The following is a 17,327-nucleotide window of genomic DNA, read 5'->3' as shown; positions in this document are numbered from 1 at the left end:
CAATTTCCTTTACTGCTTCTACACATAGAAACTATATTCTCTCTAGAGACTGGTGACATACTAAATTCTACTTCTTTCAGTGTTTGATATTTGAAGCATTTGCCAATTTAATCCACTCAGGTAATAGAGACGGCGTATCAAGAAGAGGTCAAAATTCATTCATTCACACCATAAACTCTTCATCAAGTGACTTCATCAAGTGATATTTGGTCAGGTATTGAAAAGATAACGGGAAGGTCCTCAGTCTGGGAGAGAAAATTACCTAGTTCACGGTGCCTTGTAGGGCAGTAGTGCTATGCGAGCCTGAGAAGGGATACCAGTCCAAACTGGGGGCTGAGGGTGAAGAAATGGGAGGTGCCAGTGGCGGGGAGGGGAGGAAAGGGTTGGGGGGAATTGAGGAACGAAAGCCCCAGAAATAAAGGAGAGCAAGGCTTATTTGGGAATGTGAGTAATTATACAATTGAACTAAAGGGAGCAAGGAGAGGGGGTGGAGAGGTTTTCAAAGGGTTAAACTGGAGAAGTAAGTAGAGATTAATCATGACCTTATTTGTTCCAGGGGTCACACGGCAGGATTTTCCCTACTGAAATCCTCTATCATACTAGTCTTATGTTTTCAATTATATCAGGGGTTGGCAAGCTTTTTCAGAAAAGGACCAGCTAGTAAATATTTTTGGTTTGCATGCCAGAAGGTCTCTGTCACACTATTCAACTCTTCTGTGTAGCCTGAAAGCAGCCCTACTCAGTATGTAAACTAATGGGCATGGCTGCATTCCACCAAAACTTTATTTACAAAATAGACAGCAAGCTGAGATTGGCTTAAGGCCATAGTTTACTCATTACTGGTCTCCAAGAGTCTCTTCAAGGTTTATCATGTTTGGAAATAACAAAGGTCAAATACACTCACATCTGAAACCATAGGGTAGGTTTTGTCTATCTGTAAAATGTCATCCTACTCGGTTAAGATCTCCTCTTTGAGAAGGATAAGTATTAAATAGGAAAGTAGTTAAAAAATTAATAAGGTGATTAATATCAAGATAATATATTCATTCTAATGCTTTCTCCACAAAATGTAAACCTCAAAATTTTCAAAACTTGTAAAAGTAAAACCTTTACATTTGTACTTCATTTTAAAGAATGAACTATTTAACCTTCAAAATAACCTCAGAAATACTTGAATCTTGAGAGCAGGATACATGCTTTATTCAAATAATTTCTGAAACCAAGGAAAATGCCTGGCACAGAGAAGTTGTGTTTAGATGCTTTAACTAAGAGCAAATATCATTTTCTCTTTTTAACAGTTGGAAAATTTGGTCCTAGAGAGATTGAATAGTTTAATAAGCTCACATAAACAGTGTCAGAGGAATAAGTAAAATCCAGACTATCTAACTCGTGGATTTTTAATTTCAGTTATATTCTACAGTCAGGGATATTAAAAGAACACCAGGCTAAACATATAGTATAATGAATATTCATAAGTACACAAAGATTATTAAAATGTCTGATGAACCGGGCTTACTGTCTTTGCTCAAAACTCACCTTCAACAAGGAAATGCCTCTCCCCTCCCCCCATTCCAGGAATGGCATGTGAATGTAACTGACCCTGTCTTTGGCCCAAGCTGTTTAGTCCATAGATGGACATCTCGCCCAAACTAGGTCATAGGAGGACTTCCTTGGATATTTTAGAACTGTCTCCGAGAAAGAGACTGTAAAATATAAATGTAGGACTTGTTAATAGACGTGTTCACCGGGGAACAAAGATGTCCAGCTTGCAATCAAAGGAAAGAATGAAGCAACTTAACAGAGAGGCTGTTGGATAAAATTTGGAGAGAGAATCCTGAGCAGATTCAAGTGATGATTCAGCTGTTCCAGGTGACTAACTTAAACCGTGTATCTCAGATTGGGACTTGAACCCACAGTCTTTTAACTGATACCACACACCTGGTCTCAGAACTTAATGAAGCTCAGGTTCTTGATGTCTCATCACAGAAAGAATTCTGTGAGAGATAAAGTGATAGGTAAGAAGTGGATTTATTTAGAGAGAAACGCACTCCACGGACAGAGTGTGGGCCATCTCAGAAGGTGAGAAAGGCACCAGGGTACAGGGTTGTCAGTTTTTATGGGGGGGGTGTAATTTCTTAGGCTAATGAGTGGGAGGAGTATTCCAGCTATTTGGGGGAAGGGGTGGGGATTTCCAGGAACTGGGCCACCACCCACTTGTTGACCTTTTATGGTCAGCCTTGGAACTGCCATGGAGCCTATGGGTGTGTCATTTAGCATGCTGATGTGTTACAGTGAGCATATACAGAAGCTCAAGGTCCAGTGGAAGTCTCGTCCCCATCTCAGACCTAGTTGGTTCTAACCAGCTTATGTCATGTCCTATGGCTATGTCATTCTTTTAAAGGTTGTGTCCTCTATTTACAATAGCCAGGACATGGAACCAACCTAAATGTCCATCAACAGATGAATGCATAAAGAAGATGTGGCACATATATACAATGGAATATTACTCAGCCATAAAAAGAAACGAAATTGAGTTATTTGTAGTGAGGTGGATGGACCTAGAGTCTGTCATACAGAGTAAAGTAAGTCAGAAAGAGAAAAATACTGTATGCTAATGCATATATATGGAATCTAAAAAAAAAAAATGGTTCTGAAGAACCTAGGGGCAGGACAGGAATAAAGAGGTAGGCATAGAAAATGGACTTGAGAATACGGGGTGGGAGGGCGAAGCTGGGGCAAAGTGAGAGTAGCATCCACATATAAACACTACCGAATGTCAAATAGTTGGCTGATGGGAAGTGGCAGCATAGCACAGGGAGATTTATTTTTGACTTCTGTAAAATAATTGGGAGTGGCACTAGTTACTATTACATGACTGTAATGTTTTAAAACTACACAATCTATTCCTGGATTATTATTTCCTATTTTCTTAGGCATTTACAGTGAATGATTGGGTCACCCAGGTATTTTACTTAGTAATTGGAAGTTTGAATACTGCAATAGCAAATTATTTTCCTTTCTAAAAATGTTTTTAATGTTTGTAACTCATGTTTATTAAGTGAGGAAGGGCTTATGCACCTGGACGTTATTACATTAATTCAGTATTTAGCACTGAATTATATTTTGGATGAATCAAGAAAATAATTATAATTGTAATACTACATGTTAATGTTTGCTTTTCATGTTTCTGAGTGGCTCAGTCAGGCTTGTAGGAAATTGTTTATTTTGTTTACATATTGTTGGATTACTGTTCCAACAAAATTTGCTCAAATTAGAAAACAAAAATTACTATTTCTTTAGTTAACTGAGTTCTGAAAACCCATACACTAAAACTCCATTTTCACATTACAGAGATATTTCTGTTGTAAGAATTGCATCTTGCTTTTTTATATTATGGTGTTCTTCAAACTCATATTTGAAAAGATATATTTAAATAGAACTGTATTTATTCATTGGCTTTTCTAATTATTAGAGAATATTTTTATTTTATTTAGCACTAAGTAAATTTTAAAAATTATTTTCTGTCTTTGCCTTTTTCTGTCTTTCAGCCAAATGATTTTTTAACAAATACTAGAATAGTTCAGGCTGTTTAAAGAAATTTTCTAACTCAAAGTGAAATTTTTTGTGATACTATTTACACTATCTGTTCTTAGGTTCAAAATGTGTATGTTGGTTTTAAAAATGGGAAAGAGACATTTCATATTTATGTAAATCACTGCACATGATCAAAGTTTTATAAAAGTTTACTGTATATATGGCAATTTTGATTACGTAGGCATTGCAGAACAAAGTTACTTTGTTGTAAACATGGTATATTTCTTCCCAAAGTTTACTGATTTAGCGATTTCTCAAAATAAATGAAACTTGTCTGATTTCTATCTCATTAATCCTTTTTCAAAACAAGAAAAACACTTTGGGACAAAATCCAGGGGGCTTATATCAAGGAATATCTTTGCTATTTCTGAATTGATTTTGTCATTATAGTTACCTTGTTTTTCTTGGTAAAGAACAGGACGTTTGGTCTATTTTTCTGTTTATGATATTATAAAATATCTTCTCCTCAGCCTCCTGTATCACGGAAAGTCACTGGATGTATGTTCCAGTTTGTGTGTTAGTGCGTCAAGAAAGCAATCACTTTGTTAAAATTTTAAAAAATAGTATGAAAAATCTCTATAACATTCACAGACTTGTAGCTGTAAAATTTTAAAGTCACTGGAACAAAATCATTGCAGTGTTTTCATAGATGTAACTTATAAAAAAGCAAGAGTAGATTTACTCTTCAGATCTGACCAATATGTACAATGTTTGCAATTAAACTCTTTACCAATAGGTGGTGCTAGAAAGTTTAATATTTATTCCAATAATTGAACTTGCTGGAAAAATGTGCTCAAATGCTTTTTTTTTTTTTAAAGCATAAAGCAATATGTACATATATGTAAAATTAAGCCCTGCTTGTTTCTGTGACAGCACCGTCTAAGACAGTTCGACTGGTTGGTGGTAGCGGCCCTCACGAAGGCAGAGTGGAAATTTTCCATGATGGCCAGTGGGGTACAGTTTGTGACGACCGCTGGGAATTGCGTGGAGGACAGGTCATCTGTAGGAGTTTGGGATACCAAGGTGCTCGAAATGTGCATAAGGGAGCTTATTTTGGACAAGGTAATTTTTTTTTTTTTAATGAAATGTAGGCATTCTCCAGTACATACAATCAAGTAGAGACAGGAGCATGTAGAATAGGAAGCAGGATTCTTTTTTTAAGGCCTTTCCTAGAAAGTAGAAATGAAAAGATAGAGATTAAAAAAAAAGATGCTCTCAGACAACATTTAATGTCTAAATTTCGTTTAGACTCAATCAGTTAGTTGGACAATAGAGGTAAATATGGAAAATTCCTGGTAAAGCAGATCAACAGGAACCAGTGAATTATATAGACAAGGCATGACTTCCTGGGAAACTCATTTACATATCTGGGTCTTGCGGGCAGCTGGGCAAGGCCACGTGCTCCCCCATTCTCTCTTCTGTGGAACTGGAGGGTAGGTGGTGGGTACCAGCTTCTGCATTTACTTCCCAAAGCTTAGTCCATGATGGAGCACCTCTATTCTGAAAGGACAGTGAAAAACCATGAAAGAGAAAGAGGCGATTTTACGGGTTCTCTATGCCTACTAATTGTGACTTCTCCTTTAAGGAACTTGATGAGAAATAAGGGAAGAGAAAGGTTACTTTCCCCTCTATTTGAGGTCGAATTGAATAATGTTTTTGCTTCATGTATATCTGCATATTTTCATCTGGATGACTCAGTAACTTGTTCTGTGAATGTATTGAAAGAGCTAGGAAGAAAATTTGCTGGGGACAAAATGTTTGCATGTTTACCCATGATATTTTTATTACCTCATTTTTTTTCTAAATTGGCACCTAATAATAGGTTTTATGTATAATTAAACATATATAAGTGCTTCAATTCTGAAGGACAGATTAGAAAAAAATAGCCATATATAGGTAAACTAGAATTTTATAGTCAATATTTCCTCTTTATTTATTCTACTGTCCATATGTGATAGATAATTGGTATCTCTGAAGTTCATGTTGACCAAGAAAAAAAAAAAAAAAGATTTGACCATCTTGATTTTGTGTTATTCTCCTAGATAGATATGGGCAATAGGAAATTGTATGCAAAATAATAGAGATTAAACAGCAGTATTACCAGATAATCTTGTGTATGATGATAAAATAGTGGAGTATGTCAAATTATCAGATCAAAAGACTAAACAAGATAAGATAGACTTCTTAAATTCATAAAATAGATTGTTAAGTACTATTATGCTACAGTTTATTGAGTAATAACTATGTGTCAGGCATTGTGCTAAACAAGTAAATAGTATTAATAATAAGATAAGATAATAATAAGATCACAATTATATCCTTTATTCCTTTACGAAAAGAATTCATTTTATCAAATTTAAGAGGTGAATTTTAGCAGGGATCCAGGTTCTAAAGTCTTTAGAGACCAGAAACTTGATTTAATTTCATAAAGAGGCTAAGCACAAGACGGAAGAGAGTGATGATGTTGAAAGTTTCTGCACCCAGGTTCAAGCCTCCGGCTGTGCTGTCAGTTTTTACTTTGTGCCTTAGAGTTTTGAATAGAAGAAACAAAGGAAATAGAAAATATCCATAATTTGCCATCATCCAATAGATCTTTGGAATTTCCAAATTTTCTATTTCTACTACACTTTCAGAACTTCTTCCCCATCTTGAAAAGTGTCAGACCAAAATCATCTTTGCACCTGTGAAATTTACCTCCTAAATGAATTGTTTTAAACAGCAATAAGCTGGATTTTTTTTTCCCCCACAGAAGGGGAAAAGAAAAAAATCCCTAACTCTTAGTCACTAGAAAATCAAATGAATCAGTGAATTGTTTAGGAAGACTAAACTGCCAATCTAGGTTTCTACAATGTTCTGTGAGGAAAAAATCCATTTCTATGGTAACTAAGATCCATAGCATGAAAGGCCATTTATTTAAAATACATAATTGTATAAAACATTTCAAATACAATCTGTGGTGGGAAAGTGAATAAGACGTTATACGCCAGCTCTGTTCTTTTTACGAATATGAAGCCTTGCCATAGATTTCAAAGCTGTTCTTCAATTGAGGTTCTAAACCTAGATGGTAAACACACAATTGGAGACTATTATCTTAAGATTCCATTAACTTGCAGGCCTAGTCTCACAAGTAAAATATTCTTTTCCCCACAGCTTTTATTCATTCTTGCTTATACCTCTAGGGATTTCTAGTCTAAAGCACTGGTAAGAAAGGAATAAAATACATATTCTGAAGTACTGGCCAAAAAGAAGAAAGTTCATTATTTATATAAGAAACAATAGAGTTTAGTCTCATGTGAAATGAGTCATTTGGCTATATGGAGACGACTCTCTCAAGCTTTCTTCAGGTAACTGACTATTTCTCTAAGCTGAGCATCCATTTTCAGTGAGGCTTTGTATTTATGGTAGCTGGTGATCCTATACATTAAACTAGAGTTTTATTATAATAAAACAATGAGATATATCAGAATTTTGTTTTTCCTCTCACATTCTCAAATACCTACCAAACTGAACTGGAAAGACTAAAAGTTTTATAATATAAACTAAGGAGATAGGAGTTGAAACCTTAGCTCTGATACATCTCAGACTTTCAGTTTCCTTTCCAATAAAATGAGAATAATAATAACAACCCAGCAGATTTATTTTAATCTGAAATGAGCTGCGTATAGAAAGTGCCCATTACGAAGCCGGACTCATAGCATTGCTCAAGAGTGACAGAGATCACTGGTAGCAGCACTGCCAACTGTATAATTACAAGTTTATTTGCAATCCTTGTTGAATGGTAGAAAAGTCAGATCCATGTTATACTGTAGAGCGATATTCACGATGTTCCAAGGGTGGTAAAGTTGAATGTGGTTTTTCCCACAGTACAGAGGTGTGATTTAAGAAGCATGTAACCTTCTCTTCTAATCTTCCCACTCTGCTCCACACACATCCAGCTCTGTTTCAGCTCTCTGCATATTCAGTCCCCCAAAATTGAAGAATGATGATGAGAATTTTAAAATAATAAAGCAAGATGAGCTGGGAGAAAGGATAGAACTGAGGTGATTTGTTCTGGAGAAAAAGAATCTAAAAAATAAATTTCGTGATCTGCTTCATTGTACATTGTATTTTAAGAAACAGGCTTGCATCGTAAACTGATGTTGGATTAGTCACGGTAAACCACCTTTTCATGTAAAGCTGTTTCAACGCCTCCTTTTTCCACTCCTCCACCTTAAATTTGCAGTTTTACTCAGGAGGAAAAGAAAAAGTAATTTTGAATGCAGAACAGAGACTGGAAAGGAAACTTAGAAATATGAGTGGAGGGGTAGAGAGAGGAGGAGGAATGCACTAGAGTTTTAATTATGTGTCATTCTTATAGGAAAGTAAGAAGAATCAGATTAATACTATATTTTGCATTATTATCAAAATTGAAACAAGATAAAAGTTTAAATTTATCTCCCTTGTATCTCTCCTCCCATTAAGGAAAGAATACAATTTTCTGGACACAGTTTCCCCCTCTCCTTTTTTTTTTTTCTTCTTTCTTCTCATTTTAAAATAGCAAACCTGGCTTACCAGAGATAATCCTTATTAGCTTTAAGAACAATGAGTTTTGCAGTTACAAAGAAAATGATTTATAGGAACAAAGCTTAAAGCACACTCCTTTAAATGGGTTCTTTCATCTGGTTGCACCATTTGCATAAAGTGGAATGTTCTTTCTTTTTCCTGTGTAGACAAAAAGGTTAAATTAAGGAAGCACTGAGAAGTTTCTGGTGCTTGCCATTGCACGGGGCAGGGAAGGGGGAGGGAGGCTCTTCTCTCCCTATGCAAGCTTTCCAATCTCTCATCCTGGTGGTCTCCCTGTAGCAAACTTGGATGAGCTTTGTCAGAGGACAGTGGTAGTCCGGGAGTTTGTTCCAGGCATATCTGAGCCTGTCAGCTGATGCAGGAAGTAAGAGCTGGATCTGGAGCAGCTATCTCATCTTCTCCTAAATTTAAAGGAGTTGGTGCTGAAGCTCTGAACTTAAAAGCAGAAACAAAAGAAAATTCTAAACATAAATGCTATCTTTTATTCATTACCCCCTTCACATTCCATAATCAATTTTCTGAGTGGAATTTTAAAAAAATTACAAGAATAAACTGAAGGAGATCAAGAATATAACTCTGCATCTCTGAACTATCCATTAGTGATTGGAAGTAAAAACAATCTCAAAGATGAATAAAATGTATCAATAGGTCAGAACTCTAATTCTTATGTACTGCTCCCTGCGCACTGAAAGTTTTGAAACGTAAATGTTTAGATGTTGGGTATTATGGAACCTGATATAGAGCCGTTATAATAGGGTTCTTAACATGTCTGTTCTGTTACTTACAGTAACAAAGGCAATAAATACTAAGTATGGAATAATACTGTTTATCAGGTGTTTACTACATGATCTCATTCAGTGCTTACAGTGCCTGTGAGAAATAGATATTACAGCCCACTTTTCATGTAAAATTAAGTAAAGCTGACAGAACTGTCACAAAACATGCCCCATTTACATAGCTATTGTGGCAGTCGTGGGGAGAGCACTCAACATCCATCCCTCACCCTGTCTCTTCACTAGGCAGACTGTCCTAAGTTCTTTAACCTTAAAAACTTCATTTCTAAAGAGTTTGCTTCTTCAGAATCTTAGGATCACTGAATTTTAAAGGGAAATGAAATCTTAGAGCTCTTTCGACCCCCCACCTCTCTATTCTGCGTATATAATAAAACAGGGAAAATGAGCGGCTTCTCCAGAACCACAAAACTAGAATCCAGAACTATAGTGTAAGTTTACCCATTCTCTATTCTGATTCCCATTTCATTTTTTTTTTCTTTTTTCTTTTTTTTTGCGGTACGTGGGCCTCTCACTGTTGTGGCCTCTCCTGTTGCGGAGCACAGGCTCCGGATGCGCAGGCTCAGCGGCCATGGCTCACGGGCCCAGCCGCTCCGCGGCATGTGGGATCCTCCCGGACCGGGGCACGAACCCGTGTCCCCTGCATCGGCAGGCGGACCCTCAACCACTGCGCCACCAGGGAAGCCCCCCCATTTCATTTTTAACATTGATCCAAAAACAAAAACCCAGAATGCTTTTCTCAAAGAAGAAACTGTTGACAAAGCACTTCCCAACTAGAAGTCTTAAAGTGATATAAATGCATGTCACCCAGGCTTGACTGGATGTAATTAAAATTCATTCAGAGACTTTAACCATTAGTGATTTTTGCTTCCCCACTTATCCATTCAGGAGCTAATCTCAAATCTCATCGTGTCACTGTATATCTGGCTGATGTTTGAAATATGATTACTTTTTTAAATAAAAGCAGTGTTACCGAAGATTAAGGAAACTCAAATCCCTCAAAGAAATATCAATATTTGTCTTTTTAAAAGAGAGATTAAAAGGAAATGGTATCAGCTGTCAAGCATACTCTTAAGCATCACAAACCAAGCTCATAAAATTCCAGAAGCCATGGACAACACGGTTATTGTTGTCTGCTTTTGGAAACACAAAATTGGTCAATCTGTCTTCCTTATGCAGGCTTCAAATTGTAAAGGGAATTGTAGATATGTAGATGGTTAGGTAGATAGATAAATAGATGATAAACAGGAGTAGAGAATAAAAACATTTCTAAAATATATACATCGATTTTGCATAGGTTTCTACTAGTAGAAACGATAACTCAGAGGCAAAAAATAACAATGACAGCAGCAAGAAAAAATATCCTTGAGTAACAGTTATTACCTAAAGAAATAAAAACAGATCTCTTTTTTAAATCTTTGAGGTGCACATGAAGATTGAACTTTAGGCATTTTATGCTACCTTGGCATTAATTTTTAATACAGAAAACAATTTGGAAGGAGATGGGACATGAGTATTAAATAATTTTTTTCCTTAGGCTTGATAGTCCCAAATATATTAATATAAAAATAAAACAGCAAATCCTTGAAAATTATTTTTATAACTATCTGGGTTTCTTTGTAGTCAATGAATAGCTCTAAGTTTTAAATGTCATCATGTTCTGTTGCTTGGCTCTATTCTCTCTGTTGTTTTGAGAAAGTCATGCATCCTTTCTGAGTCTCAGTTTATTTACTTGTGAAATGGAAATAATTGCCAATATTTTACAAAGTTATTAGAAGTAAATTTTTAAAATTATATGTGAAAAGACCTAGCATGTTCACTGTGTCTGAATCTTTTCCACATAGCATAAGACCAGAGTTACTGAATAATACAATATGTTTATCACATCCATATGTTCTTGGTGAGAAAAGCACTGAAATATGAGTTAGGGGTTCTAAATACAAGAATCAGCTTTGCCACTAATTACACATGTGACCTCAGTTGCTGCATTTACCTAAAACAGAAGCCTTCACTAGAAGGTCAGTCCAAGAGAGAATGGATTCTGATTTTTGTTCACTCACATAGGCACTCAAAAGAGATTTGTTAAATGACCAAATCTAATAATGCAGGGGATTGTAGTAAATCTTTGATTAAAGGCACTGACATTAGGCAGACCCAGGGTGGGAATACTGGCTCCATTAGGCATTAGCTATGTGACCTTGGGTGGAGTTACTTTTTCTCTCTGATTTTCACTTTCCTCAACAGTAAAATGACATTATAATAGCATTTATTAACTTTTTAAGGTTGTTTGAGAATTCAGTGAGGTAACAACTCAAAAGTACTTTGAATATTTTCTGCCCAGTAAATTCTTAAAAAAGTGGGCTTAAATGTTCATTGTTATTACTACAGCTTTGGTATTCTAATATTCATGGTTTCCTCTACTATGGTTTCTAAAAACTTGTGCTCACATGTCAGCACATTGACTGAATAATATCTATCTTGTGCTTCCCCTATGGGGATGCCCTCTGGATACTTCAGACATTGAGAGGATTGTCACCCTTAATTCTCTTTTCCTGGATTGTAAAAATTCTGCACTGCGGAGACATAAATCTGGTGACTAGATCTACAAAATGTAGAGTGAAAGCATCACTGTCCCCTGGGTACAGAAACCATGGAACCATACTGTTCTCATGCTCCCAAACACAACAGAACCATGGCTTTCACCAAAAGTTTTATTTATGTTTATTTATACAATTTATAAATGTTCATAAATGCAATAAATATAATACATAAATGTCCCACTGTTTTGGTTCCTTTACATGTTGAAATGGAAGTAGTTTTATTATTTGTGCAATTGTTATTGTTTGCCTATGTTTTTTTATGAAGGTTTTACTTATTTATTTATTTATTTAGCTGTGTTGGGTCTTCATTGCTGTGCGCAGGCTTTCTCTAGTTGTGGTGAGTGGAGACTGCGCTTCATTGTGGTACACAGGCTTCTCACTGCGGTGGCTTCTCTTGTTGTGGAGCACAGGCTCTAGGCATGCAGGCTAAAGTAGTTGTGGCACATGGGCTCAGTAGTTGTGATTCGTGGGCTCTAGAGTTCAGAGTCAGTAGGTGTGGCACACAGGCTTAGTTGCTCCGCAGCATGTGGGATTTTCCCGGACCAGGGCTCAAACCCATGTCTCCTGCATTGGCAGGTGGATTCTTAACCATGGAGCCACCAGGGAAGTCCTTGCCTATGTTTTTTGAATAGCCCTTTGGAGCAACTTCCAAAAAGTTCAGATAGACTTTATATATTTAAAATAAACACACATTCACAAATATGCTTATACATACAAACACAAACAGAAGAGGGACCATGATATGCCTAGTAAGAGCAATTTGGAAACCAAAAAGTATTCCTGGCAAGGTTTCTGACTTTGAGATCATATTCTCCTAATCTTTTCCTTTTTATCTGCCTTAAAATTTCAAGTTGAAAAGTCTTAATACTCTTATAAACATTTCAGAAAACACCTGAGCTGTCCAAGTTACTACTCTTATAATTGGTCAGCCCAGGAAAACCTTTGCTTGTCTAATAGAAACATTGTTTGGATGCTATTGATTTAATTACTATTATATGAAATGAAAAATACAATATTTCCAGTTACCTTGATAATGTAAACCTAAATATAACTTGTCTTGTATTTGGATATTTCTGGTGAAGGTACAAATTATTCAAAAACTAAGTGAATGAACCTATTTATTTTCTATGTGGAAATCAAAATTTCCTAGTTCTAAGGGTAAATAAAAACATGTCTTCACAGAAAATATCTATATAAACATCCTATTAACTGTTCTTTTAGATTATAGATTTTTTCTTCTTCAATCCAGCTTCCACATTTCTGCCAAACATACAATTCTAAAATATAGTTTGATGATATTTCTTTTGGTGACTCACAACATAAAATTCAAAAATGTTTATAGCATGGTCCCAGCTCTCTATCCAACCTTCCCAAAGAGTCCTCCTCCCCTCATTAATATACTTTGTGTTTTAGATGCCAGGAGACCATTAACTGTTCTAATACATCAAGCATTTTCATGCTGCCCCCACTATATGGAATGACTTCTTTTCCATACACAGAAAACCTCCATTTTTTAGGGTTCAGTCAAATGTTATCCACATTGTGATTACAAAATTTCCAATATCTTGGAAATTTATTCATATATTATAGGCACATACTGCTATACAATTATGCACATTATTAACCATGCACATGTTGTTAATTTTTATTTCTTGAACTGACATAATATTTGAAAAATCAGTTAAGAGTAATGTAATTATATGTGCCATTATTTATGCCTCTGTGAAAAACAAGTGTTTATTTAACTTTTAGAACTACACAAAGGTATGTTTCTAAGTCTTGAAGACATTTCCAAATATGCTTTATATAGCTCTTGTGACTGAAAGAGAACCTTTTAACATATTGATTCAAATGGAAAAAAATGCATTGTTGATTATGCTTACAGTATTAAAATATTTACTTACCATCCACCAGTTTTGCAAAAGTGTTTATTGAAATTTTGCTGCTAAATCATCAGTTTCTTGACAACATGAAATGTTCTTGAAAATTCATTAGGAGGTTTGCAATATTATATGTTTAACAAAACCCAATGAAATCATTCATTTAGAAGTTTTTCAAAGGTTCTGCTCCCAAATGTCTTAAGTATAAAAGAACAAACTTTTATAGTGATACACTTAAAAAATCTTTAGAGAATATCAGAAAAACATTTCCAAACATTCGTTTTAAAGTTATATTTTCCTGCCATGAATTCCTTTCAGAAAAACAGTTGTTTTCTTATTCATTGATAAAATAATGTCCTTATCTTGAAAGTGGCGGTTACGTTCATTTAGTTAATTGTCTTCTAGGTAGCCTATGCTGACAGGCCATTTTTCCTTCTAATGTGTCTGAGGAAGAATTCGGACAAAAAGAATAAGTGTTAGCTGTGCCATTTTCTTGTTTGCTTGTGTTTGCACTTAATAATCTATGGTGTTCTTGCAGGATATTTTATAAGCCCTTTGCTGATCATATTATTCTTGGTTTAATTAAAAATAGATAACATGTCTGGTAAACCAGACACATGCAAACTGAAATACACTGGAACCTAAGAAAAGAACTCCAGGATTGCTTATGTTCTAGATATGCCTTGTACAGATACATATAGATCATTAAATCATTGCATATATCCATTATTATTAAAGTTTATTTCCTTCCTTATTTTTAAAAATAAAACTATTAAATCATTAGAGGAAACCAATAGTTCTTTAATCTATGATCTCATAGAACTCTGTATGCACCTTTGTTACACCTCTTATTACTTAGTATTTTAGTTGGTTACACAGTGACAGAAAATAAAATTTTCTGGGGCAGGGGGTTAATTTTTGAATCTTAATACAGAGCACAGAACTTGTATATGGATAATGATCAACACATTTTTTTTTGTTAAATTGGTGAATAAATTAATGGCTCTTTCCCACTCAAACATAAACACTAAACTATACTTATTAATACAGTTGTATCTGATTTTTGCAGGTACTGGTCCAATATGGCTGAATGAAGTATTTTGTTTTGGGAGAGAATCATCTATTGAAGAGTGTAAAATTAGACAATGGGGTGTGAGAGTCTGTTCACATGCTGAAGATGCCGGGGTCACTTGCAATACATAATGCACCATATTTTCATTCACATTTATGAAATTGCTGCAAAATGATTTTTATTACTTTGCTTCATTAAAATCAGCTTAATGAATATTTAAGAGATGAAGAATTTTGTCCACGGAAAAGGAATATTTAAAAATCAGTGGATAAACATATAAAATACCTTCATAATTACTATATGTCTATATCTGAACCATTCTAACTTGTCTAAGTTTTCAAATGGAATTTTCTAATATAATGACTTATGTATTGAATATATTGAAGTTTAAAACTTCTAGATTACAAATGCCAGTGATAATGGAAACACATCCCCATCACTGGCTACAATTTATATCTTCACAAGATTACAATTTTTGTCTCCTTTGTAATCTATTTAGTTCATTTTAATGTAATTACTTTCTGAATAATGAGAGGGTTGGAAAGTTTTCTTTTGTGCCAAGGTGGCAAAATCTCCAATCCATACACATTTCTAAAGGAAGAATCTTATCCAGCTCTCAAGATCTCTGTGCAATAACTTAGCTGTTAGATAGCAATGTTCATGATATGTTTTGGCCATGATGAAAAACTCGTCATGTTTTACATGTTCATATATTGAGATGGTCATTAATAACGTGGCTAATAGCATGGTCATTAACAATAACATGTTTATTTGACATGGTCATGTATTGACAGGTTTTTTTTTTTTTTTAACTGCACTATAAAGTTAGTTGAAAGCAGGACATATGAGAAAAGGCACAGGCCCACCATTGCTATATGTGTCCAGCTAATTAGTGGATCAAAAATGTCATTTTCAGCATGGAGCTCAGTTTGCTATGCATTTTAAATTAATATGAGTAATTATTTTGTTACAACTTAGGACACTGTGTTTAAACAGTAAATATATTTACTTATTCCATTTTAACTAACAGCATGCAATGCCTTGAGTGCAGAAGGAGGTTTCAACAACCCTCCTCTCTAGTCTTTCATGAAGTGAGTCAATATTTACAACCAGAGAGAGAGAGGCATCTTTAACCCTAAAGGGCTGATGACCCTGAGCATGCCAAAATAGTGCCAAGTTCACCCTGGAACCCGGTGATTGTGCCCTGCTGTCTAGGTTTACAGGCAGAAAGACCAGTGATTGCTATTGAAATTCAACTAAATCTAATCTCAGCCCTGAAAAACATAATTTTCAAGTTTCCTAAGCCCAACTCAGAGAAACTCGTGATTAGAAAATAGTACTAGTACAGAATGGCTCTACTGTTCTTTCTCTAATGGTGATAAGCAAAAGCATGGGCTTAAGCATTTTTTCATACCCTGAAGTCTCAGCTCAAGATAGTAACCAGATTATAGACTCCCTGCCCTCTCACTTGCAAAGGCAAAATTGTTACCTTGGAATTGGGACTATTGGAAATGGTCTGCTGAAAATGCATTTATTGTGGTACATTCTTCTACTTGTTGAATGTAGGTGATTTTCTCCAGTGGTGTATTTTTGTGATTAAGTGTTGAAGGAGTGCCTCAGCACAGAGCCAATCTGCAAATGCTGGGAGAGGTGGGTTTTGTTGTTATTGTTGTTGTTTTTGTTTGGGTATGTTTGGTTTTTTTGTAGGGTTCTGTTTGTTTGTTGTTTTAGCTCCTAACATTCAAAAACACTAGCTGAACACAAGGTAAAGAACAGAGTCTTCAGTGACTACCCACAACAAGGAACATAGTCTTTGCAAAATTGTTCAGGGAAGTAACTTTACAAATAGACTCTACAGCCTTCAGCAAACAAATAAACAAACAGAAAAATCCCCAGCAAATCTTTGGGAAGGGGGAGAATCTGCTTTTCACAATTACTGCATTATAATATTTTTATGTCCAGTGTCCAACAACAGCAGTTAAAGAAAAAAATCACAAGGCATATAAAGAAACAGGGAAGTGTGACCCATTGAAAGGAACAATATAACTTGACAGAAAAAGTCACTGAGGAAGTTTAGGTGTTGGGCTTACTTGACAAAGTCTTTAAAACAAATGCTAAAGTATGCTAAAAAAAAAAAGACAAACAATTAAAGGAAACTGAAAACAGTGTACTAACAAAATCAGAATATCAGTAAAGAGAAATTGTTTTACAAAGCCATAGTGAAATTCTGGATCTGAAAATTACAATTACAAAAATGAAAACTTCACATGAGGGATTTAACAGTACATTTAAAAAAAAAGAAGACGAATTAGCTAATTTGAAGATTGGACAATTGAAGTTATTGAGTCTGAGGATGAAGAAAACATGAAGAAAAGTAAAGTAAGGTACCTGTAGGTTGCCCAAATATGCATTATAGGAGTCCCAGAAATAGCAGAGAATGAGAGAGAGAGAAAGGAGAAGGAGAAGGAGAAGGAGGAGAAAAGGAAGGGAGGGAGGGAGGGAGGAAGGAAGGAAGGAAAGAAAGGTGGGAGGGAGGGAGGAAGGAGAATATCTGAAGAAATAACGTGCAAAACTTCTCAAATTTGATGGAAGATCCAAATATACATATCCAAGAAATTCAACAATATCCAAGTAGGATAGATTCAAAGTACCCACAGCAAGATATATCATAATAGACTGTTGAAAGATAGAGAATCCTGAAAGCAGCAAGAGAGTAGCAACTTGTCACGTACAAGGGATCCTCAATAAGATTAACAGCCAATTTCTCATTAGAAACCATGAGGCCAGAAGACAAGGTTTAAAGTGTTGAAAGGAAAATCCCGTTAAC

General features: G+C 35.3%; 1 protein-coding gene across 3 annotated transcripts in view; it reads left to right on the top strand.

Annotated features, from left to right (window-relative positions):
• MSR1 (macrophage scavenger receptor 1) overlaps positions 1 to 14,724 on the top strand; it is a 126,286-nt gene extending 111,562 nt beyond the window's left edge. For all 3 annotated transcript variants that reach the window (XM_049704251.1, XM_049704252.1, XM_004277168.3), the window contains 2 exons: positions 4,468 to 4,656; positions 14,498 to 14,724. In XM_049704251.1, coding sequence (XP_049560208.1) covers positions 4,468 to 4,656; positions 14,498 to 14,631 — 323 coding nt within the window. In that variant the 3' untranslated portion in view covers positions 14,632 to 14,724. The remainder of the gene's footprint in view (positions 1 to 4,467; positions 4,657 to 14,497) is intronic.
• The last annotated feature ends 2,603 nt before the right edge of the window (positions 14,725 to 17,327 follow it).

Source organism: Orcinus orca, chromosome 21, assembly GCF_937001465.1.
Source record: "Orcinus orca chromosome 21, mOrcOrc1.1, whole genome shotgun sequence".
Lineage (NCBI taxonomy): Eukaryota > Metazoa > Chordata > Mammalia > Artiodactyla > Delphinidae > Orcinus > Orcinus orca.
The sequence above is the reverse complement of the archived record's forward strand: the minus strand, read 5'-3'. Positions and strand labels throughout refer to the sequence as shown.